This window comes from Copidosoma floridanum, unplaced genomic scaffold (assembly GCF_036245765.1).
Source record: "Copidosoma floridanum isolate Cflo_tuat_1 unplaced genomic scaffold, Cflo_Japanese_pri ptg000002l, whole genome shotgun sequence".
Lineage (NCBI taxonomy): Eukaryota > Metazoa > Arthropoda > Insecta > Hymenoptera > Encyrtidae > Copidosoma > Copidosoma floridanum.
The window spans coordinates 4,316,857-4,344,513 of NW_028321879.1; the positions used below are offsets into that span (position 1 = coordinate 4,316,857).

At 33.8% G+C, this 27,657-nt stretch overlaps 1 protein-coding gene and 1 pseudogene across 1 annotated transcript in view; one reads left to right on the forward strand and one right to left on the reverse strand.

Moving 5' to 3' along the window:
* Positions 1-27,657, reverse strand: part of LOC106646933 (Succinate dehydrogenase, subunit B (iron-sulfur)) — a 234,544-nt gene that overhangs the window by 25,998 nt on the left and 180,889 nt on the right. Inside the window, exon 6 of the mRNA XM_089595209.1 lies at positions 16,071-16,193. Within this exon, the coding sequence (XP_089451335.1) occupies positions 16,071-16,193 (123 nt within the window). The remainder of the gene's footprint in view (positions 1-16,070; positions 16,194-27,657) is intronic.
* On the forward strand, positions 19,553-22,720 carry LOC149375964 (uncharacterized; annotated as a pseudogene).

Consider the following 27,657-nt stretch of genomic DNA (forward strand, 5'->3'; position numbering starts at 1 on the left):
TTATACCACTGGCCCTTTTTAGGGCCATTTTAAGTATTTACGTTTCCTACTTAACCATCAACTTCATTAGTTCTTTTAAACGCCACCTAAGTTTAAACTACCTTGCCAACAAACAACTTCCGGAAACGATTGGTCGACTAAAAGACTATGCAAAGCCGGCCACTATTAAACTAAGTCAAGCATTCACTGGCAGACGTCACGAGCGGAGTTGTTGGTCACAAGGCTGGGAGCCGCGGTGACCGACGACCCTACATAATTGACCATTTTTACTTGACTAAATAAACTGTGCGGATTCTGAACAAATATGTTTTAAATAAGAAGATTTTTGTTCTGAGAAGTGTCATAATTAAGAGACAGGGGGGCCGCTAGTTGAACATATTGGATATATTACTAATAAAATAATTATGCATAATAACTTACGGCTCATAATATCCAATTAAAAGTAATAAAAAAGTGTAAGCTGTACTTTTTAATCCAGTAACCTTTGAAGAGTATGAAAATTTGTACGAGAAAGTGCAACATTGGCAGCTGAAGAATAGATTTTTTTTGCCAGAAAGCTTGTATTCCAACGAGAACAAAGGCACAGTGTATTTCTCAATCAGAATCAGTACATGAAAGATGAAGGAAAATTCCAAGAAATGCTTTACTACCATCAAATACTAAAAAAAAACATTCGAAAACAGTTTAAATCAATTATTTAATATTACAAAGGCAAATGAACTTGATGAGATAAATAATGATGATGAAAAAATCTCTATTCAATCAAATAGGTTATTTTTTATTTTATTTTTAAATTCAAATATTTTATTTAAATGTGAAGCTATATTTATTCTTTGTATAAAATCGTTGACCAAATTAATTTTTTTTTAGTTAATTTTTATGCATTACTTCAATATCACGTTTTAAGCATATAACCTAAGACTAAAATCATTTATTTCAGAACTGCCAATACAGCAAACTTCTGTTATTGCGCTTTTATCTAGAAAAGATATGATGGCGTATATACCAGTGGAATGAATTCTCTAAAAACAGCAATCATTCTCACGTGCTTTTAAAGAATGGCAGAGAAATAATTCTCTTGAAAAAGTGACCCAAGGTTTGTATTTTTTATGTAGCACATAGCTACAATTTGATTTTATACTTACGAAAAATGTTTTCAATTTAAATATTATTTAAATGTCTTAATTAGACTAGAAACTAAATCTGAACCTTCGCAACATACACCATTTCCAAAAAAAAAAAAAATCGGTTGCACTTATTATTACGCCTAAGCTTGCGACTGTATTGAATAAGTGCAGAGTAAGTAAAAGAGATGCAGTACAATTATTATGGGCAGCTGCAGAAGCATTTCACGTGTATACAAGTAATTTAGCACTAAATTCTACATCAATTTAATAGGTTCACAAAGAGCTTCGAAAAGAGCGCTAGGAAGTTGTAAGAACTTCAGATCAAAAAATTGAAAAAATTAAGAAATTTGAAACCTTTTTGGAAACTGCTGATAAAAAAAATTGTGATGTTGACATCGCTGATCGTTTTGTTGATGAATCTATAAAAAATGAGAAAAACGAATGACTTTTTTCTTAAAAATTTAAGAAAACAAAAAATCACATATGATTACCGAGAATTCATAGAATTAGCGATGATTTATTTGGGTGCGAAATTGTCTGAGATTTTATATTTTATAAATTCTCGTGTTTATAACGATAGAAAGTGGCGAGGCTGACACCTAAAACTCGGACTTACCATTCGCTACCGTGAGAAATTCTGTCTATAAATCCTTTAAAGAAATGTATATATAAATGGAGTCATACGATAGGAATGTAACAAAACTTTATTAGGTGAAAAATCGTAATTTATCAGCAATTCGAATGTCTTACAATAAACAAAATTTAAAAAAAATTGTCCTAGTATATAGCGTATAAGAACGAATTGAACCTTGCAAACAAAGTTAATACATTTTTTTTCGGCGGGTTATTTCCTTAGGACACGACTCCGATACACACAAGTATTGCACTCTGTTTTGCACTGAATGGCTTTGCCAGAGGCAACTCGCATCAAATTAATTACACAATACAACGGTTAGTTGTCTCACGCGTAAGTAAGGTACTTATAACCAAAATTAAAATTCATTTAACAAAGCCACATCTTCAATAATCAATACCTTTTAAGCTCGATCTATCACAGAAACTACAAAAAATTCACACTTAGCGTTTGAACTAAATTAAAGAAAAAATAATTTGAATTGGTTTGTAAGTAACAAAACTTTCTAATCACGGGTGATCTCCGCATCGTTCAAAAAATATGACTTAAGCTTAACAATTAGATTTTTGGGAAAAAGTACAGAGGGAAAAACACAGAGAGAACAACTGATAAAGAAGTCCAGGTATACTAAGGCTCCAGGTTCAGGAGAAAAAACTAAAACATAATTTTGCGAAGTACGTTTAAAGAGGGAGAAACTCCATCTGTACCACTCAGCTAATACTGGGGCTACCATACAGTTGGTATATTAGAAAACTGGGGTTTTACTATCCACTCGCTTTAACTAACTTGAGAACGAGTAGAAAGCTTCGTGGTCAAGACGGAAAAATTACTCATACTCAGCAAAGGTGACGAAGCATGGATACGAAAAGGCTCCAAAGCTCCTCAGATAACTCCGAGAACCTTCCTGCTTCCTTTCCGGATTAAAAACTAACATTCCCGTCTACCTGGTCCAACTCATTACCTTGGTACCTCCAGATACTTGAATTTTTTGACACAATCCCCTAAGACTATTGTGAAAAAGTCCCATGTTCAAACTTTGCACCGAGTCGCCCGAGTTATACATTCCCCGCGAATCGCTTTCCCACATATAAACAAGATAAAGGTATTATCATACGTATGTGTACAACGTTCCTGGTGAATACCTTCCAGCGAGACCTCGTAGTTTCATCCTCCTGGACCTGTACACCATGCAAGATGGACGACTAAAGCGATTTATTGTTTGAAGATATTTAATCTTAGAAAACAATACTTACGAGATAACGAAACAAAGGAAATCAAGTACAGAAATGTACATATTTTTATGGTAAAATTGTAAATTAAAGCTTATTTTTCTCCACCATTTACTAACCAAGCTCCAAACCAATATTTAAAATTCGTTAAAGATTTATACGATCACAAAAATATTGATGAAAGTTTATTAAATTGTGCAGTAGAAAATTTTAAAATCACTTACGGTATTTAACACCATATTTAGCAGCATTATCATTTTTTTACTAGTTGAGCCAACTTTTTTTAGTAAAAGATGCATTGCATTGGGGAAAAGATAATAACTATGTTGACTGTCTGAAAATGACTTAGATAATTGATTACCAGAGATGATCAGCAAAAACAATATTTATTAACAGTTGTAAAAGATTATTAAAATTCTTTTTTTTAAATAAAAAATTTAATTTATTCGTTGAGAATACTTAAATGATAATAACCGATTCTCTCATTTATATCTATTTATATCCATAAAATTTTAAGTTGTATCTTAATTTTTCGATGAATATTTACCCTGTAAAACATATGTAAATGTAATGGTTATATATCATAACTAAAATTCTGTATCTTCCAAAATTTATTCATTTACGTTTTTCACATAATTTTAATACTACACGAATATCACTGTAGGAAAAATCAAATTAAAGGAATATAACAATTTTTTTTTTTGTACAACCATTACGTATTATTTTTTGAAAACACATTTAATAACCACCCACATAAGAAACGAATAATTTAATACAATTTTTATTATTAAAAGTATTTTAAAGTATTAATAAAAATATAAGAATACGGTGGCTCGTCTGTTTTGCTCATAACTTTTTTTTCTTCTTATTTTTGGTAAAAACTCATGATACCATTTGATTCACGAGACAAAAATAAATGGAAGTGGTATAAAAAAATTTTTTTTTATGAATTTCAAGTGCTTTTAAATACTTTAAAGTATTTTAAAACGTAAATTCTATAAAAAACTTTGTGTCCCTCAAAGCACAAGAAAAAAAGGATCCAATTATCTAGATAGCTGAACGTCTCTGATCGAGTTTTTAGGTGGCTAGAACAGATTTTCATCTTTACCAGGAAAAAATTTTTCCTAAATTAAACTCGGAAATCCATATTTTTATTGCAGATTCATGTTTAGCTTAAAAAATACGATAAAAAAGTTTATTTATACCATCAGCACACTCGACGAATTTTCGTAAAAATAAGGAATTTATTGGTTCGAGTTTTCTCGAAAATTAACTGGGAAATCTATATTTGTTATTGCAGGTTCATGTTTAGCGGAAATAAATACAATAGACAAGTATAGTTGGATCATCAGCATACAACACATTTTTTTTCATTCTTTTCAACTCGACAACTTTTCGTAAAAAAAAAAAATTTATCTGTTTTCTTGAGAATTAACTGGGAAACCTATATTTTTTATGGACAGATTTGTGATCAGCGGAAAAATTCAATAGACAAGTATAGTCAAACCACCAGCACACACAAATTTTTTTATGTGGACCTGTGTTATCTTTCAGCTATCTAGAAGCTGATTTTCCTTATGAGCCGGATAAATGCACTTACTACAAATGTTACACGACAGCAGCATCAGAAATCTGAAAAAACAATTATAACTTAGAAGAAGATGCTTAAAATTTAAAAGATTTAGCACCAAACGCAGAAGAACAACATTGGAACAGAGAATTTTGGTTAGAGACCGGGAATTCGAGTAAGCACACTTTGATTGTTCAGCGTTCGACAAAATAAAAAAACAAAATCTAAGGAAAACAGATGGTTCAAAGTCTGATGAAAAAATACACTGCTAGTTGCTCAAGTTCTTCAGCCCTTAACTCTTCCTAGTCTCTCGTTTCTGACTCCACAGGAAGATGAAAACGCACTGCAGTCAGTTCAAGTGCTTAAACCCACACCTCTTCCTAGTAGCTCGATTCTGGCCACACAGAGAGATAAAAATGCGCCACCACCGGCTCAAGCCATTGAGCGCAGAGTTTTACTATCTTGCTTTACGATGATTTTACCAAGGGACAAAATGTGCTACCACTACCTCAAGCTCTTGAACCCACCCCTCTCTATAATTGCTGTGTTTTATAGGGAGGCAAAAATGCAATGCCAACAGCTCAAGTTATTACACTTTGTACTGTCCTTAGATGCACAATGCTGGTTCATCAGGAAGAGAATGCATCAGCTCACGCATTGGAACCTGCCCTTCTCTCATGTTTCTTTGTACTTGCCTCATGGAAAGTCGAAGACATATCACCGTCAGCTGAAACCATCGAGCTCTAACCTTCACCAGGTTGCTCTGCGCTGGCCTCACAGAAAGTCAAAAAAACGCTACTTAGTATGATGGAATTGGCTTTTTGGATCGGGAAATTTATAGTAGCATGAAAAAATTATTGTCACCAGTTTTTTGCAAAAAACTGTTAGTTTTGACCATTTTTAAAAATTCAATAACTTGCGTTCTACTTAATGTTGAGAGCTCAAATTTATAAACAAGGTAGGTATCATGGCCTTCAACATACACACTTAATTTCAGCAAGATTGGTTGTACACTTTTCGTGAACTACTGAGAAAACTAAAAAAAGGTCCTTTCGTAAAATGGCCATAAAAAAGTTTCCACCTAGGGGAGACCGGGGAATGACAAGCTTACTAGATAACTCTAGCACCTCAGTTCCTCCCGAATGATAAAATATTTTCAATTCAAACCTTGTAAATAACAATTCCTAATGCGATAACTTTTTCCCTCTCCAAGTAAAACACTAAACAATGCAGCGTAAGTTTAATGAAAAACATGTAAAATTGTATCTCATAAAGTGCCTGCTCTCGCATTTTTAATCGCACACACTCGATTCAAACGAACCTGTTTTAAACTATCTAATGATGTCTATTTTGTAGATTAAACCTTGAGCTTCAACATGCTTTTTTTAAATTTACTCTAGGAGGCATGAAAAAAAAGTTATTTAAAAAATAATAACGTGTTCTATATGGGGAATGACTGGCACCTTAGGGCGGGGCGCTACTAGCACGGGAGCTCTCTATATTATCGGTGATCTCCGACCGTAAACATATTTCCTAACCTGATCTAGACATGTAAACATTGTGATATACAGTGATACACCGTGATACACAAGGTGATTTAGTTTTTAAGATGTTAATTGTTTAAGCCAATTATACAAACGGTGCGTCACAAAAAAAAAGTAACCGAGGGAACTAGGATGAGAACTATATGTCAATCAAAAATCAAAACTATAATTCCAAAGTTACAACTTCAATATAATTTAAAATATTTGTCATATGTATACATGCTCTCGTCATTTTTTTATTTCAATTTTATGTGTACTCAATAAAAAAAACTTCTTTTTCAAAATTCATTTTACGAGTTACTCTAACAAATCATCGCGATTTATCAGGCTAGTGGTACCCCACCCCCTGCTAGAAGTACCTCACTATGGGGCACCACTAGCAGTTTTCAGAGGTTTGGTTTGTGCCGTTCTTAAACAAAAAGTTTTATTATTTTTATATAATTTGCTTGTGTTGTGATAACTACATTTTCTTTTCTTTACAAACCGATTTTTTGTGTTAATCTTACTTTAAAATTAAAGCTGTAATTAGCTGTTGAAGAAAAGGTGTCGGTCATTACCCGGTCTCCACTATGCGGAAAAAATGCATCAATTATCATCAGGTCCATCGACTCATGAAATTATTTCTAAGAACCCATTAAACTTTCTTCCGTAGAGAACCTCTTATATTTTGAAGAATATGAACGCTACCGGTTTCCTTTCTAGAACTTACCATCCCAACGCTTTGTCACTTATAGACACAACTTTAGCTAAATGTTATGCTTTGCCGAAAATTCATAAGGTCGATGCCCCTTTACGTTCCATCGTCTCTCTAGTCAATAGCCTTACATATTTTCTGGCGAAAACAATTAACAATGAACTTAAGAGTTCTGTTAATGTTCCAAAACTACACATTAATAATAGTTTTGAATTAAAAAACAACCTAAAAAATATACAACTCACTACTAACTACAGAATAATGATTTTAGATGTCAGTTCCCTGTTTACTAATATCCTTTTAGATTCAGTACTAGGGAGCATCGATCGACGTACATTGAATATATTTAATAAATGTCGAATCCCAATTGACAAAATGCGGCAATGCACAGAATTTTTATTCATTAATACTCTTTTTACTTTTGACAATATTTCTACCAACAAATTTTTGGCACGCCAATGGGTTCTTCCATTTCACCTCTGTTCGCTGATTTTATAATGGATGACCTGGGAAATGACTCTACATTTTAAAAAATAATTACAATATCAATCCATCTTTTTATTTTGGTTACGTAATTATTTTGGTTAGTGTAATTTATTGTTAGTTTATAGTTCGACTGGTGACGAGTAAGTCAATATAGTTACGAAGTCTCGTGTACCTGCGGTAATAATTTATATCTTAAATTTTGTTTTTGTGTGCGAGTTTTATCAGATCTCTTATTGTATTTTTAATTTTGTAGCCTAATGAGGCTAACACAAATAGTTAGCGAAACGTTGCATTAATAAACCAACATAAGAAAATTTAAATACACCTTGTACTTATTTGTTTCTTATATCTTGCTCCCAACAGAACACCGATCATCTTGAATTCCTAAATTCATCGGAGGGCATTGACTAAATCTACATAAATCACAAAAAAAAGCTGTTCTCCACTGCCACTCGTTGCATGATTTTAGGTGCTGAGAATAATAATGACCATAGTCAGCCGCGCATTCTTCAGCGGTCAGCGAGAACCATTTAATTACCAAAACGAATAAATGTGTAAGAAATTTTGTAACGAAACGTTATACTACTTTGTATTGATATACTTTTAACAAAAAAAATTAGATGAATTCAAACCTAACTCCAAAAAGTGCTGATTTTGTTTTTAAGGTTTCATGCTATTGTTGTCAGTCGAAACTTTATCGGTATTATGAAGGTATATATTCTTCTTTGTTCGGATTTCTATATTTAATCCAATTTGACGCTCTCTGAAAATTAGACTCTTCTTAAAATTTTGTTGTTCATTAACAAAAAAAATGTTTGTAATAATTTTCTAGGCACATATACTTGTTAAAATATTTTGTTCCACCTCGGAGCATCTTTCGTGATATTTGGACGTTTATTACAACCTTGGCAGAAAAAATGGTGTTTGGCATTTAAGCGCCATCCAACCCGACCTACTCCTGGGCCAAAAATAGCCTCAGTGGCAATGACGCGTCCTGGTAATCGCCTTTCAACCCTGAGGCGCTAAGTGGTGTAAGGAAAACAATATATGTCACTTCGGCACAAACATAATTAGTACTTTGTGCCCTAGGGATGTAAAGTATAATTAAATTTCAATCGTTACGTATGTAATGAATATGCTTAGGGTTAATAACTCAGTCTATAAATATTTTCAAAAATTTGGACAAGCCTTACTTATTTTTGCCTTTAATCTTCTTGCCCAAAAATTTTTACTACTTTAATATCGGATTTTTAAAGACCTATTGAAATTAGGTGTACTCTAGTTTCCTCAATTTTTGTTATACCAAGTTTAATAACATTTGAGTTGGAAGTTTCACCTCTGCCGGAGGTCTTGAGACCCACGCCTGGTTTTTTTGTGAAACCAATTTTTTCATTCTACTGTTTGATTAAACAATGTGATATTAAAAAACTTAATCTGACAATTAGTTTCTATTTTATAATTGAATTGTAAATATTGTAATTATTAAAGGTTTGAATAACAATATTGACAGTATCATACTTTATTCAAGCTATTGAATCATTGTAAAGAATGTAAAGCAGATTTGTGAAGAAGAAGAGCGGCTCTATACCTTATTTGTTTCTTAAACTTTTCAAAAAAAATCTAACAGTCGTTGAGCACCACCAAATTCGCAAAAAGAGAAAAAAAAGAGATTGGTGACTTCATGGGTGTGTCAAATGTTTCATGGTAAATTTTACTGTCACAGTTAAAAAATAAATTTTTGAATAAAAATTTGGGTTTGTCAATAATTTCTGTTAAAGGAATAATTCATACCGTGCATGTCTTTTACGACTCTCCAGAATAAAGTCTCATGGAATATTCGTGAACAAGGACACAACATCCAACGAGACCAATACAATCATCAGGTTTTTCACTTTTTTAAATCTATTAATCCAATCTGCACTATTATTAACATTGTATTTTGATTTTGGTTAACAGTGTTTTAAATTATCATCAAGTGTTTTGGCAAGATAATGAGTTGGACTATTGGTTAAAGAAATAATTGATCTTAATAGGATACGATTTTTATGTATTGTTGGGAGACCGTATACTTTCGCTAATTAAGAGTCTGTTTGTGTAATCTGAACGTTCTTGCATCTATGATTTAATAGTTTATTTTTTTATTAAGATATTGTAATTGTTTGTACACTTACTTCTGTAATTAATGTAGGGGAGTTTAAAATGATCAAATATTGGTTACCTTTAAAAAACTACTCGCAAAAAAAAGTAGAACTAAAACAGTTCGACTATCGGTTATGCAACAGTTCAAGAGATAAGCGGATCACTAAGATTCGGCAGTAAGCAAGGAACCGTACGACGTTTGTAGCTGCGTTGTTCGATGTCTCATTGAAGACTCATAACTCAACAGTGGGGGCGCTTTAGTCTAAGCATCGGACTTTTTAAGTCCGTACTCTAAAGTGTATGGTTGCATACACTTAATGTTTATATACACAAGACAAATTTTTTTGCTTTAAACGTGCATCGTAACGTGCACATAAACAAGTATACGCAACCTTACAATTCAGAGTTCGGACTCAGAAAGTCTTAAGCTTAGACTAAAGTGCCCCCACAGTTGAGTTACGAGTCTTCGACGAGATATTGAATCGCGCAGCTACAAACGTCGTGTAGTTCCTTGCTTATTGTCGAATCCTAGGGATCCAGTTATCTTTTGAACTGTTGTACAACGGATAGTTCAACAATTTTAGTTCTACTTTTTTTTGCGTGTACTGTGTTTATTGCATTTTATTGTTAAAAACTTTTTTTTCTGTATGTATTTTTTATAACTTATACAAGATCATAATATTGTAGTGCCAGTTTTTCAAATAGATTGTTTCAGATTTTCAGTTATTTGTAAATTTTGTAAGCCGTGTTCCAAATCTTTGAAAATTAAGTAGCATCTTTATAAAAATTTCTTAACATATTTTTATTTATGTTTGTAAAAAATTTAGTTGAGATTTTTCGGTTTTAAAATTTTGTACATATTCTTTCAAGTTTTTAATAACGTTCTTGAGAAACCTTAAGTGTCAAAATTGTTTTTAATTTTAATATTAAGAAGCCACACACAAATTATTTAAAAAACGCTTAAGTATAGTTTATTGCACAAATTAAAAGTTAAATTACAAAAATTCTTACAAGCATTCTATATGTGCCCTAGGACAATGTCATGTTGGCAACATCGGAGAAGAAATACACTGGTGGAACTGCCTTCGCAAGTTTAAATTTCAGTTCTTTTCATTATTTAGAAGAATTGAGAAAAGTTAATAAAATAACCAGCCATGTAAGAAAAGTTGTATTTTAGATAAAAGTTGAATAAAACTTTTTCTAAAAATTGAATGTTTTCGCGAGCGCAGCATTCAGCTGTCAAGTGATAAAGGTCTTCGAAGACGTTAAGCTAGTGCTACATTCAACGTATCTTTTTGTTAGAGCAGCGTTGAGCACTTGTAGGTACAAAAATTGGTTGCCTATTTTTCACCTAATTATGTCATTGTTAATTGTATCCTTAGCCTAGCGTCCAGCTATCCAGTGATAAATGTTTTTGAGGACGTCAAGCTAGAATTACACTCATCATATCGCTTTGTAGAAGCAGCATTGAACAAACTAACAGGCAATAAAATGTATATCTTATTTGGCACCATTGTCAATTGAGCGACATATAAGCGACAAATTTTGGTGTGTGCAACTTTGCTCCATCTACGAGGAGATACGCTGAGTGTGGTGCTAGTTTGATAACAGGCTGGTATTATGTCGATTAATTATTAACTGGCTAGAGCGACAAATTGGCAAAAAATTAGAAAAAAATGAGCGACAAAATATAGTGCTCATTAGAAACGGAAAAATTTACTCAGTAGTGCTAGCTTGATACACCTATTCTTTATAACAAAGTTATTAGTATACTTATTCAATAATGATTATTACATGTATTCATGTGTTAAAATATTTTAACTGGAAAATGTAGCATACAACTTTCATTATTCATTTAAAAAAATTCACATCCATAGAAAGTTGTTTATAACCTAAGGTAAAGTACCCAGTAGTACAACGGATATTACGATGTAAGGAGAAAACTCAATGTTTTATGTTTTCTCAATTAATTTTTGTGATTTATTAAACAAATCTTTTGTGTATCGTAAAGCTATGATTTATTTATAAATTAAAAAACAATCGATACCCCTACACTGCATTATTTATTAATAATAATTTAACAAACAGTACAGATAGTCCAGTAGTGAGACTGCCCTTTTTGAGGTTTTAATGTGATGATTGAGTATGAATCAACAGTTTCTATTTCGGGTTTCGTAAGTAAGATTTTCAAAAAATAAGAGGTAAAGATAAAAAATGAAACAATACATGACAAATTGAACATTTTAACATTTAGTGTCAATGAAGATCATAGATATATTAACAATATTTTTAGATAATCTTTTTTTGTCCGTAATATATTACTAAAATTTTTATTGCTAATCAGTCTGTCGTTTTGTAAAAGTAATGAGTCCAACGTACATTATAATTTTTCTTGTTTTGTTTTTATTTTCGATGGTAATGCATCCAATTCCAATTGAACAATCAACTGCTGACACAATCTCTTGTGACTCTTGAGTTAAAGTTTAAAGCTCTTTTTGCAAAGATGATTTATTTTCCTAATTTTTCTTCTTCATGCTAAGCTTTGTAATTTTAATTTTATTGAAAATATTCTTTCTTCTCTCAGTCAAATTCTTTTTAGTTTGTAAAAAAGTATGATAGGTAACAATTTCTTAATCTTTTATTATCTTATTCCTCTCCTTTTTTTGTTTATTTAATAAAATCTGTTTAACTTTTAAAATTTTTGCGTCTTTTTTTTTTTTAGGTGTTTTGAGAACCTTATTAACAGTAGACATTACAGTATTGTGAGTTTTCTTTTTTTTCTTAAAACTTGGTAAAAAAACACATTTTTTTATTTCAGTGGATATTTTCAAGTTACTTGAATCTATAGATACACTATCAGTCTTACCAACTGCTTCCGTGGGCATTGGATTGATATTATTTATTTTTGTCTCATCAATCATTTTGTCTTGTTCAGATTTTGTTAAGTCAATAGATTTGTTTGAAAATTAATTGACAGGGTTGAGGTGGCTTATGTCTTTTTCTTGACGTAGCTTATAGAGTCATCGACTGCTTCAGAACTTTTTGAACACTCATTTGAAAGTTGATTGACAGGGCTCGAATAGCTGAGTAATTGTTCTTGATGGACTTTAAAGTTTTCAGTAGTTTTAGAACTTTTCAAACATTCACCTAACTATGCTTAAATGTGTCATTATAAAATTAAACAGAGCAAGTTAAATTTAAATGTATATCAAATTCAGGCTCTAGAATCTCTTGTATTGTTTCAACTTGATCCAATTCACCTATGAAATTCACAGTAGTATGTGTGGTATTGCTGTGGTTATCACTGATGGAAATGTTACAGGTATGTTTCATATTGGCAAAGTCAATGGCATTATAAGTTGTATGAATAATAAAAGATTCATCGTTTACAGTAGATTCATTATAGCTTGCCATAGTAGTATTGCTACTGTCTGTTATAGTAGCACTGCTATTTGTTGGCTGAACTTCGGTCGGAATATTTTCTACAAAAAAAAAAGGATAACATGCTAATATTTACATGATTTTCTATAAAATGTTTTAATGTAAGCAATTGCAAATAGTCTTGAGAAACTAACCAGTAAGTTGCTCAAGTTTTACCCAGCTGTTGAAAAGCAGTAAATAATCAATTTTACTTCCCCATGAGTCACTATTGTCATTCGCCTTAAAAGTAGTTAATATTAATGGTGAAATCAAACTATTTTTTAAAACTTTCAGAAAATCGTTGTTTTTTGAATAGTTGATTGAAAGTGTATTCTCTATAGGATGGGATATTGATGTAGATTTTTTGCTTTTTTTAGCACGTCACAGCTTACGGTATTTGGATTAAATGAACTCAAACCACAACTTCTAAATCCATTTTTGAGAGTTCCAGAAGTAATATCCAGAGCGATTTTCAGAACTGGCGCAAATATGAACTTTTTAAAATCTACCACATTATTTTCAACTCTCTACCGATTTTTAGCTTTATTATAAGCTTCTTTTCGTGGGTAAAATAAGGCAACGTCCAATTGTTATAAGATGTGAGTTTCGTTCGCATACAGCTCCACTAACTCAATTTGATGTTCGTTACAGAACTGTAACAAAAATAGTGTGCAATAAGAGACATGACCATCGATATATAAGATTACTGAGAACTCGAAATCATAATCTATTAAGTACATATAGAATGTGTTTCTTATATACTTGTAAAAACTGTCAGCAGTCATCCAACCTCCTTCGGTTTTCTTAACTCCCCAGTCTGCAGGGATTTTTTCAACATTTTTCTTAGGTGAGGTCCTTACGTCAAAAATAATCATTGGGAGTAATAATTTGCCAGAAGCAGCAGCAGTTCATAAGACAGTCAAACAGAAATTATAATTGCTATTCACTATCTTGTAAACAGACCTTGCGCCCTTGATAGCTATCACAGAATTGTCTGGAGGAACCATTAAGAACGGACTCTCGTCAAGATTGAATATCCTGTCTGGACATAAGTAAAATAAGCTATTTTTCTCAAGGTGTACTTCCATTGAACAAAACCATATTTTTAAGTCATTCTCAGCTACCAAAGCTCTTTTAGACTTCAAGTTTTGAGCCATTCTACGACTTAAATTATTATGACGTGCCATAAATGCTTGGAACCAGTGTCATTCTGGCCTGTTATTTTTTAAGAGATTTTCTCTTTTCTTTTCTATCAGAAACTTTTCTACACAATCTTAGGGCGTATATTTATTTATAGAAAAGCTCCTTTCAGCACAGTGCAAGATCCAAGTAACTAAATCATTTTCTTCAGCAGCACTCAAGACTGTTGCTAGATCTTTTTTCGATAGAATGGGTGTGCCATTTTAAACCTTCCAAACAAAGTTGCTGTCAAAATGTTTAACTTTTTTGATACTTTTCTTAGTGGCATGCCATTTATTATGGCATTCAGAGCTTCTACAAGCTTTTCTGCCGTAGATCCTGACCGCACCTGATTAAAAAAAATGTTTTGCAACGCTGTGCGCTCACCTTCACTTTTTTAAGTTTTGCCTTTTGCTTCTGTAAACAATTAACGAAAAAATATAAAACTAAGTTTTTTTACAAATCATTTTTTTTACTTTTAAGGTTAGAAATACACACCATGTATAATTTGCGACTACAGCTCGAATTTCTAATAACATTTAGTCAAATATTATTTATGAAAATGATAAATAACAGAAGTTCAAAAAAATAATTGATATAAATAAATAAACCAAGCTGCTGAGTTTCAATACACAGTTGATTATTGTAGTTTCACTACTGCTACTTCTCGTTACGCGATGTACGTGAAGTGGAACGTGAACTGCCGGATCATTTCTCTTCTGGATCCGAAGAAAAAATTTGATCTCATAGTGAAACGCAGTTTCACACATTGAAATTTAATATTTTGGTACGAATACTCATAAATTATCTTTCACAGTGCATGATCAATTAATAAAAACCAAAATGCTTTAAGTTTAAATAGTTTTTAACTTAATAAACGCTCGTAAAAGGGTATTTTTTATCAATTTTTTAAGAGCATCTATTTGTTTTCAAGCATAATAAAATGATTTTACGTTGCTAAGAACATGGACATTATGACTATAAGTTTTATTTTCTTCATTCAAGGGGGCATTTTTGAAGAATTTACAGTTTTTAATTATCGTTTCACTTTTGGTACCAAATTTGAAAGTGTTTTACTACTAGGTACTTCACTTTATCGCTTTTCAGAAGTTTTTGGAATAATTTCTAAATCATTCTTTTTCTTCAAAAGGTTAATTTTATTGCTTGTTACATGATGTAACAATAAAGTTTTTAAAGTAAGAAATAAAAATATAGTTCTGTATTTTTACAGAAAATAAGTTTGCAAGATTAAGGGGGTTAGAGCGAAACACAAATTTTTTACGACAGTCTTCAATAAATTATAATGTGTTTGTTTTCATTATGTTAACAACAAATTAAAATTTCGAAATCATAGCGTCTCCGTTTTTGAGAAAAAAAATGGCAAGCTTAAGGTCTTATACACAGGCTCTTTTGAAAATGTCGTTGTGGCATTTACATTTTCATCAATAACTTGGAAAATATTCTTACAAATTAAAAAAAAAACTAGTATCTTACTGAAAATAACAACTAGAATAATACATACAAATTTGAGGAAGCCTGCCATCACAGTTTGAAAAATACTTATATTCAAAGCTTAAACAAAATGCCAATGGTACATCTCTATATAGCAGAGGAGAAAGAAAACATGACGCCTAACTTCAATTTTAAAGTATTAATTATTTTATTTTCTTTATTATTATTATACATAGATTAGTAATCTTTTACTATACGATATGGAATAGCTCTCATGATTGATCAATAATAATGATAAAGACACTAATTTTTAATTCGAACAAACTTTTAAGGCTGACTGTACCGCTCTAACCCCCTTAATTAATAAAAGAATGTATGTTTTCATGTTTTTCTTTAGAAAATATAAAATCAGTCAGTAAAAATATCCTCTTTAAATTACATAAAAATCAAAAACGTTTATAAAACTACGCTGTAAGCAGAAGCTTGTATAATGAGATTTCATAATAGCAGAAACAAAAATGAAAAAGCAAAAAAATAAAATAAGAAATTAACAATAATTTTTATTGCAAATAGTAATGGGAATTCATAATTTTTACCTTTGGGCAAGTGCGCGTACAGTTCATAATAGTATGGCAGCGATATAAAGAGTATGGGTTTTTAAGTTTTGTTAATCTATCCGATGTTTTAGTATCTCTTGAATCGATGATCCATCTATAAGCCTGTAAATAAATAAAAATGCTTTGTAGTGCATTAAAATAGTTCATTTTCTATTGTGATTGATATATGCTGAAAAGATTGATGATTGTTACTTTACTTTGCTTGTATTTACTTAAGCCGCACAAATGTCACTTCACTAATTATATAAAATATAACACAACAAAAAAAAAACATTAAAAAAAACAGTTGTAAGCTATGCATTTGACTTTTCACGTATAACTTAAGGCAAATAAGTTAAGGTTAAAACTATTTAATAGTATATTCATCACACTATGAGCAATAGAGTAAGGCTTTTTCTTAAATCAATTGTGCATGAATGGGTACTACCCCTTACCGTGAGCGTGCATTGAATAATTAGGGGAAAAAAATATAAAGTAAAGGAATTGAATTCATTTTATTCTTGACCACTAGCTGAACTCATCAATACGGCATACTGGTGATATTAGCCGTAGTCGAAAACGACTGATACTTATTCTATACGCACTTACTTATTATGTATCTGCAAGATTGATACAGTATGTTGCGTCGCAATATACAAATATTGTGTCTCGGTTCTAATGTTATTTTAGCGCCTGTGTGCGCAAACAAAAGCATGTTTGGGCACATGTCTGCTGGGAGCTAGGACCCAAAAACCTAGCGTAGTGGTAGCACCTATCGGCACTGCGCCACTATCGCTTAGCTTAACTGCTCGGTTGATTTTAACGGGCAGTAGTCAACTAACTCGAACAGCGTACAGAGCTCCCTCGCGTCAAACCGTTTTCTTGTAAACTCCCTCGCATCAAACCGTTTTCTTGTGAAACAATTGTACAACGTGCAATAAATCAAAGTTCCAACAAATTTATCATACCACCAACGTGGCCTTATTGTCAATTCAATGTTGCGTAGTATCATATATCTGTGATTTAATTTTTTGTATCAAAGGCGTGTGTGATCGGCGTGTGCTTGCGTGCATGGCAGTGGCCATTGTGCTTTGTGTGACGTCTCTTTGTGTTACCTCCATTCACTGTAATTCTGATTCCTGAGTTTGTCAATAAACGGTGTTTTTTATGCCTTGTGGCTTTTGCCTAACTGAAAGAGATTCATGCGTTTTTTTTTTTTTTTTTTTTTATTCATAACAAGGCTATTTATTTCCCAAACAAATAAATGAGCCAAAATTAATCATGGTGCCTCCTGTGAGGTAGAAACTCTACCTCCTTTGTTCGCCAAACAAGTGACGTCACACGAGTGCAAGTGTGATATTGTGTACATTAAAGAAGAAAGAAACGCGCACGACAAGGCGCCGCCATCTTGACTTTCTGCTTCTTGCGTTAGCTCTAACTTTACGCAAGATACAACAGCTCTCATCAACGACGCAGGTTAGCAGTTACAGTATAGCCATCACGTCGGACCAGGGGGATTTACTCGCAGCGAGCCATCCAATTCATCTTTGAAAATTTACAGAGAAGTTTGCTTCTTGTTTACATAAACACACCCTTGCAGAATTCGTTATAGTGCATTATTAAACGGCAATTAGTGTGATACTAAATTAATCGCTTTAAAAATGACCACTAAGATTGAAAAGCGGGTAACGCGTATAGCACGAAAATTTAATTCTTTGGATGGAGCCATCAAGGTTCTTCAAGCCTTTTTAGATAAGAAATTGCCAGATATAGTAGATGCTGAGCTGCGATTAAATTAAATTAACAATATTTACCATGAATATGTTCATAATCACGAAGAGTTAGCTATACTTCAAAATGACTATCCCAACATCGTTGCATTTAGTGAGCTCGAGACTGCGTACTGTAGTCTTGCCACTCGAGTGCAAAAATCAAAAACACCCTTACCTCACCCACTAGCAAATTCGACTGCGTTCAATGGCACTTCAACCTTCACCGAGCGAGTCGACGTGCCAAAACTTGCGCCGATTCCTGTCCCAAAATTCGATGGCAACCATGAAAATTAGGTTGCTTGGAAAGCAAACTTCCAAGCCCTGATACACGATCGTCCGGGGATGGCAGGGTGCGTTAAATTATCCCAACTAAAGGACGCGGTTCAAGACCTAGCTGCAATCGTAATCGATGAATTTCGACCCAGCGACAAAAACTACGTTTTAGCATGGGAAGCATTATGCAGAGCTTACGATCAGCGGCGCGTTATCATCAACGAACATTTTGATGCCCTCTTGAATTCGTCTCCGATCGAAAAACCGAATGCCGAAACCACTTCAAAATTAATGTACACAGTCCATCAACATGTCAGTATGTTGAAGACTATGCAAATTACAGTAGGTGACGAATTCATTGTACGCATTCTTGAAAGATGCTTACCGGCAGGTATATTGTCACGATGGGTAGATCGACTATCGAGCAGTGAAATGCCCAAGTTAGATGCTCTATACACCTTCATTCAGGATTCCATTTTCAAACATCGCGAGATGGAAAAACTGCCTTAACGAGGACATCCATTACAGAAGAGGGCCGGAAAAAAATATTACCACTGTTCCGTCTAAATTTCGAAAAACTAACTTGCGCTCTCTCGTCACTACATCTACACTTGCAACCAATGCGTGTCTTCGATGTAGTCAAGCCAACATACTTTATAAATGCCCAGCATTTAATGAACTTAAGGTAAAAGATAAATGGGATCTAGTAAAAATTCATAAATTATGTAAAAATTGTCTGTATGCTCATCCTCACCCTTATGCTAGCAAAAAGAGGTGCAAAAAATGTCAGAGAGATTATCATACCCTTCTTTACGCTGACAAAAAATTTAAGGGCCCTAAAACAGAGAATTCTCATGTCGCTAAGGAAACATCTTCTGGGGCAACAAATTCATGACTGATGTCGTGTCAATCTTATGCTTCTAACATGTATCTTCCAGAATCTCAACTTATGACTACCGCAGCTTTAAGTTTTCAATCTAAAAAGGGAGATAGTCTCATGACACGTGTATTACTAGATTCTTGTTCAAATGCAAATTTAATGACTCAAAGTTTTCTCAATCGATTACAATTACCTACTAAACAATGCTTTGTAAACATTGGAGCAGTTGACGATGCGAACACTGTCTCAGAAAAATATACAAGAGCTATTTTTTACTCCAATTACAATAACACTAGAAATCAATTGAATTTTTTTTATTGTGCCTAAAATTGCAGACAGGGTGCCTAGTGAAACGTTTTCCTAGAAAACAATTAAATATCCCTAAAAACCTTAAGTTAGCCGATCCTCAATTTCATATATCTAAGTCCATTGACGTTTTATTAGCTTTAGGGCCCACTATTCCATCTCTTGCTATAGGTAAAATAAAATTGAAAGGCGAGAATTCTCAGATAACTCCTTAAAAGACGTCTTTTGGTTAGATAGTAGCCGGAGGATCAATGGCGAACGGATTCAACAACACCGTTTCATGTAACGCTGTAAAACTAGATCAACTTCTTGAGAGGTTTATGGTCGTCGAGGATCTTGACTATCGTCCTGTCAAGGCTCACGAGGACATAGTATGCGAAAATTACTATGTCAAGACTACTACTCGAGATCACTCGGGCCGTTACACTGTTAGATTGCCATTCCGATCCAAGAAATTCGAGCTAGGTTCATCCAAGCGTCAGGCGTTACAGCGATTTAAGGCGCTGGAAAGGAAACTCAAGACTAATCCTACCCTCCAAGCAGAGTATGAGAAGGAGAATAATGAATATGTGGAACTTGGCCACATGACACTGTGTGAAATGACACTGAGGATGGCTACTATTTGCCTCACCATGCGGTGATCAAGGAATCGAGCGAGACAACCAAATGCAAAGTCGTGTTTGATGCGTCAGCAAAGACATCTACAGGCACATCACTAAACGATATTCTGTTAACCGGACCTACTATTCAGGAAACCCTTTTTCAGCAAATTTTACATTTTCACGCTCATCTTTTCGTTGTTACTGCAGATATAGAGTAAATATATCGACAGATCTGGGTTCATCCAGACGATAGGAAATTTCAGAAAATCCTGTGGTACCACGAGGGAGAGATTCGAACTTTTATTCTCAACGTCGTTACGTTCGGGGTTAGAAGCGCCCCGTGTTTAGCAATTCGGACCTTACATCAGCTGGCTTTCGATGAGATCAACTTTCCACGAGCTACAATGCTGCTTCGTCGTGATTTCTATGTCGATGATTTGTTTACAGGTGCGAGCACACTGGACGAAATCCTGGCGATCCACGATGAAATGATTCAACTTTTGAGTCGTAAAGGATTTCTGATTTGAAAATGGTCATCAAATCATCCGTCTGCTTTGGATAATATAGACAAGAAAAAGTTTAATTTAGATTGCAAAATTCAAGGAAGTCCCATTAAGAAAACTTTAGGTATAATTTGGGATTCGCAACGCGACATTTTCACGTTTCTTATGAACTCTGATAAGGGGTCATCCGTCTCAACCAAAAGAAAACTCCTATCACAAATAGCGAGAGTTTTCGATCCTTTAGGCTTCTTAGGACCTTTGACACTTTACACTAAAACTTTAATTCAGGAACGCTGGGTAGCCAAAATCACCTGGACCGAATCCCTTCCTCAAGACATTCATACAAAGTGGGTTGCATTAGCTGATCAGCTTCCTCAGCTAAAACCTACAGCAATCTCAAGATCCCTGCGATGTGACAATCCTGTTTCTACCGAGATATATGGGTTTTGTGATGCGTCTCTGTATGGTTACGGCGCTTGCCTTTTTATTCGTTCTACCGATTCGTTTGGGAATTTTACTGTCAGACTAGCTTGTAGTAAATCTAAGGTCGCTTCATTGAGTCATCATACTATTCCTCGATTAGAATTGGCCGGCGCCGCGCTCCTCAAAACATTATATGTGGAATCAAAGAATCAGCTAGTTTTTCCTATTAAACGGGTGATTCTCTAGTCAGATTCTATGATTGTTCTTTGCTGGTTAAAAAAGCACCTCATTCGTTACGAACGTATGAGAGTAATCGAGTAGCCGATATCCAAAAATTAGAAGACGAGGCCGAATGGAGACATGTTCGTTCAAAGGACAATCCAGCTGATTCGTTGTCACGAGGACAATTACCAATTGACTTATTGAATAATTCTCTTTGGACATCCGGTCCTCATTGGGTGTCCCTCTCTAAAGACAACTTACTGGCCTCAGTCGTTATCCGTCTTCCCAACCAGTCTCACAGGTTGTGAGGAGGAAATCGTTTTAACTACGATTGTATCAGGAAGTTCTATTTACTCTCGATTTTCTGACTACGCATGTCTTATCAGATCAATCGCATATCTTCTCCGTTGGAAGAGAGTAAGGTCAAGTGCAGATCAAGCTAAAGGTCGATCGAGTATAGGTGCACGTTATTTATCTCCTAGCGAAATTACCAATGCTGAACGCCTCATTCTTCTCTTGATTCAACGAGAAACGTTCAGCCCCGAAATCAAGCTCCTCAAATCCACTCAAAAACAAAATTTCAATAACTCAGTTGGTTCAACTAGAAGTCATACCAAATTTGATGAACTTAATCCTTTCCTTTCCTGATTAGAGTTGGTGGTCGTTTAAAAAATTCAGATCTTCTTTTTAATAAAAAACACCCGATTTCACTTCCTAGCAATCATCATGTGTCTGATCTCATTATTCGTGCCGCACACCATAGAAATCTTCACAGTGGAATTAACTCTACCTTGTATGCCATACGCAAAAGGTCTTGGATCCTCAACGGTAGAAATCAGATAAGACATGTTATACACCGATGTATACTATGCATCCGACAAAGGCAAAAACTTCCCCACGCCAAAATGGCTGACCTACCAGAGTCAAGAGTTACTTCTGCTTTTGCATTTAGTAAAACAGGTGTAGACTTCTTTGGTTCGATTTTAATCAAGGAAAAAAAGGAGCACAATCGAAGTTTTATTAAGACTTATGGGTGCGTTTTTGTATGCATGGCGACCAAAGCAACCCATATTGACGTAGTATGCAATCTCTCTACTGAGGGTTTTTTGTAACTGTTTTCGTATATTCATTAGTATACGCAGTAGACCAGAAATTATGTATTTTGACAATGGAACTAATTTTGTGGGGGCGAATAATGAACTCTCATAATGAATTTACGATCTACATATGACGCAGGAATTCAAGGACGCTATTCAGGACTTTGCCGCGTCCAAACGGATTGAATGTAACTTTAATCCACCTCTTTCCCCACATTTCAGCGGTTTATGGGAGGGCGCAGTCAAAAGCTTTAAGCACCATTTAAATTGCGTCATTAAGGATCAGAAGCTCACGTATGAGCAATTAGACACATTGTTGAAAGAAATCGCGGCTATTTTAAATTCTCGACCGTTATACGCGATTTCTGCCGATCCTAACGATTCACTAGCGCTAACACCTGCGCACATCTTAATTGGATGTCCATTCAATTTCTTACCCGAACAAAATTTTGCTTCAGTTCCAGACAACCGCCTGACCACTTATCAACTCATTTCCAAGATTCGACAAGACTTTTGGAAAAGATGGCATAAATAATATTTGCACGAACTACAAACTCGTCAAAAATGGCTGACCTCTACCGCTACTTTGACACCCAGCTTAGTGGTCGTGTCAATGAAAAACAACCTTGCGTGTGCAAGATGGCCACTGGGTGTCGTCATAGAGATCCACCCTGGAAGTGATGGCATTGCTCGTGTAGCATCTGTAAAGATGGCTTCAGGGATCTATAAGAGGAATATCACTCGACTTTGCGTGCTACCTATAGATCAGGAGAGTGAAGTTTCGTTAGAATCTTAACTCCCTCCTAAAGATCTTTGAACGCTACAGATTATTGCTAGTTAAATAACAAATTTTGATAATAGTAATGTAAGAAACAACTTTTTGATGGCGTCATGTAGGTTAATCGGTTATTCATTAGATTTAAGGCATTATTCTGGTGTGTGGGTTGCGCTGTGTGCCATAGCTAGATATATCAATCAAATTAATCAATCGGATTGTGATTTATATACTGATCAACAGAACAGTCCTTCCAACAAAAACTGATTCTAATTGTAAATCTTCCAAAGATAAATGCAGCGAAATTAATTTGACTCTGGTCAAGGTAAATTTAAGTTAAATCTAACTCTGCTCAACTGTTGTGATTCAACCTAGTCTTACAGTCACGGCCAGCAGTATGTTGCGTCGCAATATATAAATATATGTATACAACATACGTATGACATATTGTGTCTCGGTTCTAATGTTATATTAGCACCTGTGTGCGCAAACGAACGCATGTTTGTGCGCGTGTCTGCTGGGAGCTAGGACCCAAAAACCTAGCGTGGAGGCAGCACCTATCGGCGCTGCGCCACTATCGCTTAGCTCAACTGCTAGGTTGATTTTAACGGGCAGTAGTCGACTAACTCGAACAGCGTGCGGAGCTCCTTCAAGTCAAACCGTTTTCTTGTAAGCTCCTTAGCGTCAAACCATTTTCTTGTAAACTCCCTCGCGTCAAACCGTTTTCTTGTGAAACAATTGTACAACGTGCAATAAATCAAAGTTCCAACGAATTTATCATGCCACTAACGTGGCCTTATTATCAATTCAATGTTGCGTAGTATCGTATATCCGTGATTTAATTTCTTGTATCAAAGACGTGTGTGATCGGTGTATGCTTGCGTGCATGGCAGCGGCCATTGTGCTCTGTGTGACATCTCTTTGTGTTACCTCCATTCACTGTAATTCTGATTCCTGAGTTTGTCAACAAACAGGATTTTTAATGCCTTGTGGCTTTTCCCCAAATGCAAGAGATTTATGCGTTTTCTTTAAATATTTATAATAAGGCTATTTATTTCCTAAACAAATAAATGAGCCTAAATTAAAAAAGTATGTTAAGAGAAGTCACAGGGAAGAATTATATAAGTCATCGACAAATGGCTTATATCAGCTGGTGTTGATTAATACATAAATTCTAGCGTTGTCTCGATTACAATCCGTAATACTATAAGATAATTAGAATAAAATGACATAAATTTTACTTGATTTTCACAAAAATTTTTTTTTTTTTATAATAAGAAAGAGCACAAGAAGCAAGTATTGGTCATGTTTGTCTACGGTTGACATCACTAGCACTCCGTACTAATTAATTCAGCTAGTGGTAAAGAACGAATCAAGTTCAAGTCTTTTCTTTTGGCTTTTCCTCTTATTCCAATTTTCTAATAGATGTGAACGATAATGTATAATATACATTCGATATAATAATTGTACCAGTTGACAGTTCAATTTTATACTGCTTTGGTCGTAAATATAGATTGAGTGCAAATAATTGTTTTAATGGTAGTAAAAGCGAAGCTTATATAACATTTTTATGGTTCTCTACCGGAGCGGTTAAAAGAAAAATTCCGACGGATTTAAGCAACATGTAATATATAGATCAACAACGAGCGATATGCACACAAAGGTATACATATACTAATAGTCGCTGTGTACCTTTTTCTTTCTTCTCCCACTACATAGTTACTCTTCCCAGCTCTCTCCCCAGAACTCTAGTCTGCTTTCTTGAGCATGGGTACTCATTATGTATCAATATACGTACATAAATGTATGATGTAAACTGGTATGTAATAATTTCTTGTATCGCCTTCCATGATATCAATCTTATTGTATTTGATCTCTTGGGGACACACAAAATGTCGTGCGACGTTTCAGCAACTGGAGTGCTGCCCTTATCAGGCTTCATTGAAAATAAATAAATACACTATTAGTTAAAACAAGATTTTTTGCAGTGCACATAAAAATTCCACAAAATAACTTTATTACAAACAACTATAAATAAAACAATGCAAAAGAATGATGTAGCAAATTACCTAATGACAAAAAAGTTTAACAAGTAATATTAGGCAAGAAGTAGTACTGCTTCCATCGCCAGTCAAAAGTACAACAAGTGTACTGAGAAAAAATTGGGGCATCCTTTGCCATTGCATGTGCATACAATGCACAAAGTGCCCTTATAGTTATTACCTCAGTCACTTGTGCAGCAGCTCCACAAGTCAGGGAGGCTCACACTTTAGAGTTGGGTGGCAGTGATCTAGTATTACGGGATAACTGACGCTATAGTTACTCATGTTTCAGAATCTTTGTTTTAATGTGCATGTTAGTATATACGTCAGTCATGACTTAATTACCGATTATAATTTGTAATTAATTCATACACTTGTGCACCAATATGTGAGTGTTCATGATAGACGGATTTTTATCTATCCTCAATGAGGTAATGTCCCGATTGTGAGACAACGTCCCTATTAATGGAATGTTTTGAAATTATTTAATGTTTAAATAATGGAGAATATATAGCATTGTAAAAAAATTTCATTAAATTATACGTAAAAACATTTATCATATATCTTATTTTCAAGACTATAGAACGTACAAAATATTAAAAAAAAAATGTTTATTGAAACTCTGCCATTATAGTACTAGGGGATATACGAATCTGCGCCTATTTTGACTTTCGCTTTACTGAATTTTTTCTTAATTAAAGTGAATTCTTTGTCAAGATATGTTTTTTTTCCACAAATTTAGGTATTCTCAAGTATGTTTAAAAACAAAGATCAGTATTTTTAATGCGGATTTTTTATTTATAACCATGTCTCAGAATACGTACATCTAAAACTTAAAGGTCCCGGTTAATGGTAAAGCATGCATGTACCGTATATACGTACACTTCATCTTTATGCCTTTGGCCCGATAAGTGAGACACAGCAAAGTTGTGTTGGTTGGTTTTACTTGCAAATCATTTATTCTGTAATGTGAAAGTGAATACAGTGTATTTTAGTTAATTTTGAAGTTATTGTAATTGATATCCAGCTTCATAGTAAGTTAATTATTGACATACAGTAATAAATCGTCCACATAACCTCAAAAGTGAGCAGTCGTAGAATTCTTTAGTATGTAATTACCTACTTAATTAGCAATATTCATTGATTTTAGCTAAAAAATAAAATAAAAAAAGAGAGACAGAAAATTAGCAATAAAAAGTAGCCTCTAAAGATGTAAATAAACTTTTTGATGCACTAGTTGCAATAAAAGTTATCAGCATAAAATAAAACATACAATTAACATTAAGAGCAGCTTTATGAATTATAGGCTTATGCTTGTTTAATATAACAATATTCAACTACCTTATCAAACGTGTCATTGTTGTACCATACTCCTGGCTCAACGTGCGCACCAGGAGACTTGTCCAGCACAGCTACCGCACTATTCTTATGCGTCTTCTGCTTTAGTAGGAGTAAGGCAACGGCAGCCCTACCACTTGTGCTGCGCAAGCCCCAATATGTTCTCAGTGTGCTGATAAGACAGTTATATGTGCGAAACGGTTAGAACAACTTATAAATCGTTCGATTTATTTCGAAATGTATGTTTGTATACATGGTTTAGATGTTCTGTATCCTCGTGTCAATTGATAGTATTCTTAGTATTCATAATGAAAAACATTTCAGATATAAGACATTTTTCTCTATTAGGTTCTGCGTCTAAAATTCTAACTCTATTGAAATTAAAATAATGATTGAATTCGGAAGCATGTACTGAAACTACCGAATTAAAATCATGGCCTTTCTTATGTTCATCAATACGTGTCTTTAACTGTCTCTTGGATTCACCAATGTACGTGGCTTTGCAATTTTGACACTTATAGACCATATACAACACCACACTTATCCACCTTTTTTACTTTATCTTTTCCCAAAGTCACTATGCGGGAAAAACTATTAGTTGCTAATGGACCGGTTTTATATGGAATTTTAAAAAATTAAAAAAAAAAGATTTTGTTTTGTAGAATAATTTTTCATGAAAAGGTGTGGATGGAAAATTCATTTATTTGCTATGAATATCAGTATTAACTGGATTTCTATGTAAAGCTTCAAGATTATTTTGTTATTTAATAAAAAAGGCGTTTATTTATATATTTACTGATAAAAGGTAGTGGATAGTCGTTCTCGCATAGTATACTTTTCACAATTTTAAAATATCTTCTGTAGAATATTGGGTTTGATAATACTACCGCTCTATCTATTAAATTGTATACAATGTTTCTTTTAGTCTTTGCTGGATGATTAGAGAGAAAATTAATAGTTCTATTGCTAGAAGTAGGTTTTTTATATCAATCAATGAGTATTTTATTATTATGTTTTATAAAAGTTAAATACAGAAAATTAATTTTACAGTTACTTTCCATTTCGTGAGTAAATTTAATTTTCTCGTCATAATTATTGAAGAGTTGTAGTATGGTTGGAATCATATCAGACTACGTACTTAATAGACAAAAACGCCTTAAATCTGAAATGTTTTTCATTATGAATACTAAGAATACTATCAATCGATAGGAGGATACGAGACATCTAAACCATGTATACCAACATATATTTCAAAATAAATCGAACAATTTATAAGTTGTTCTAACCGTTTCGCACATATAACTGTCATATCAGCATTTATTGTACTTTTGACTGGCGATGGAAACAGTACTAC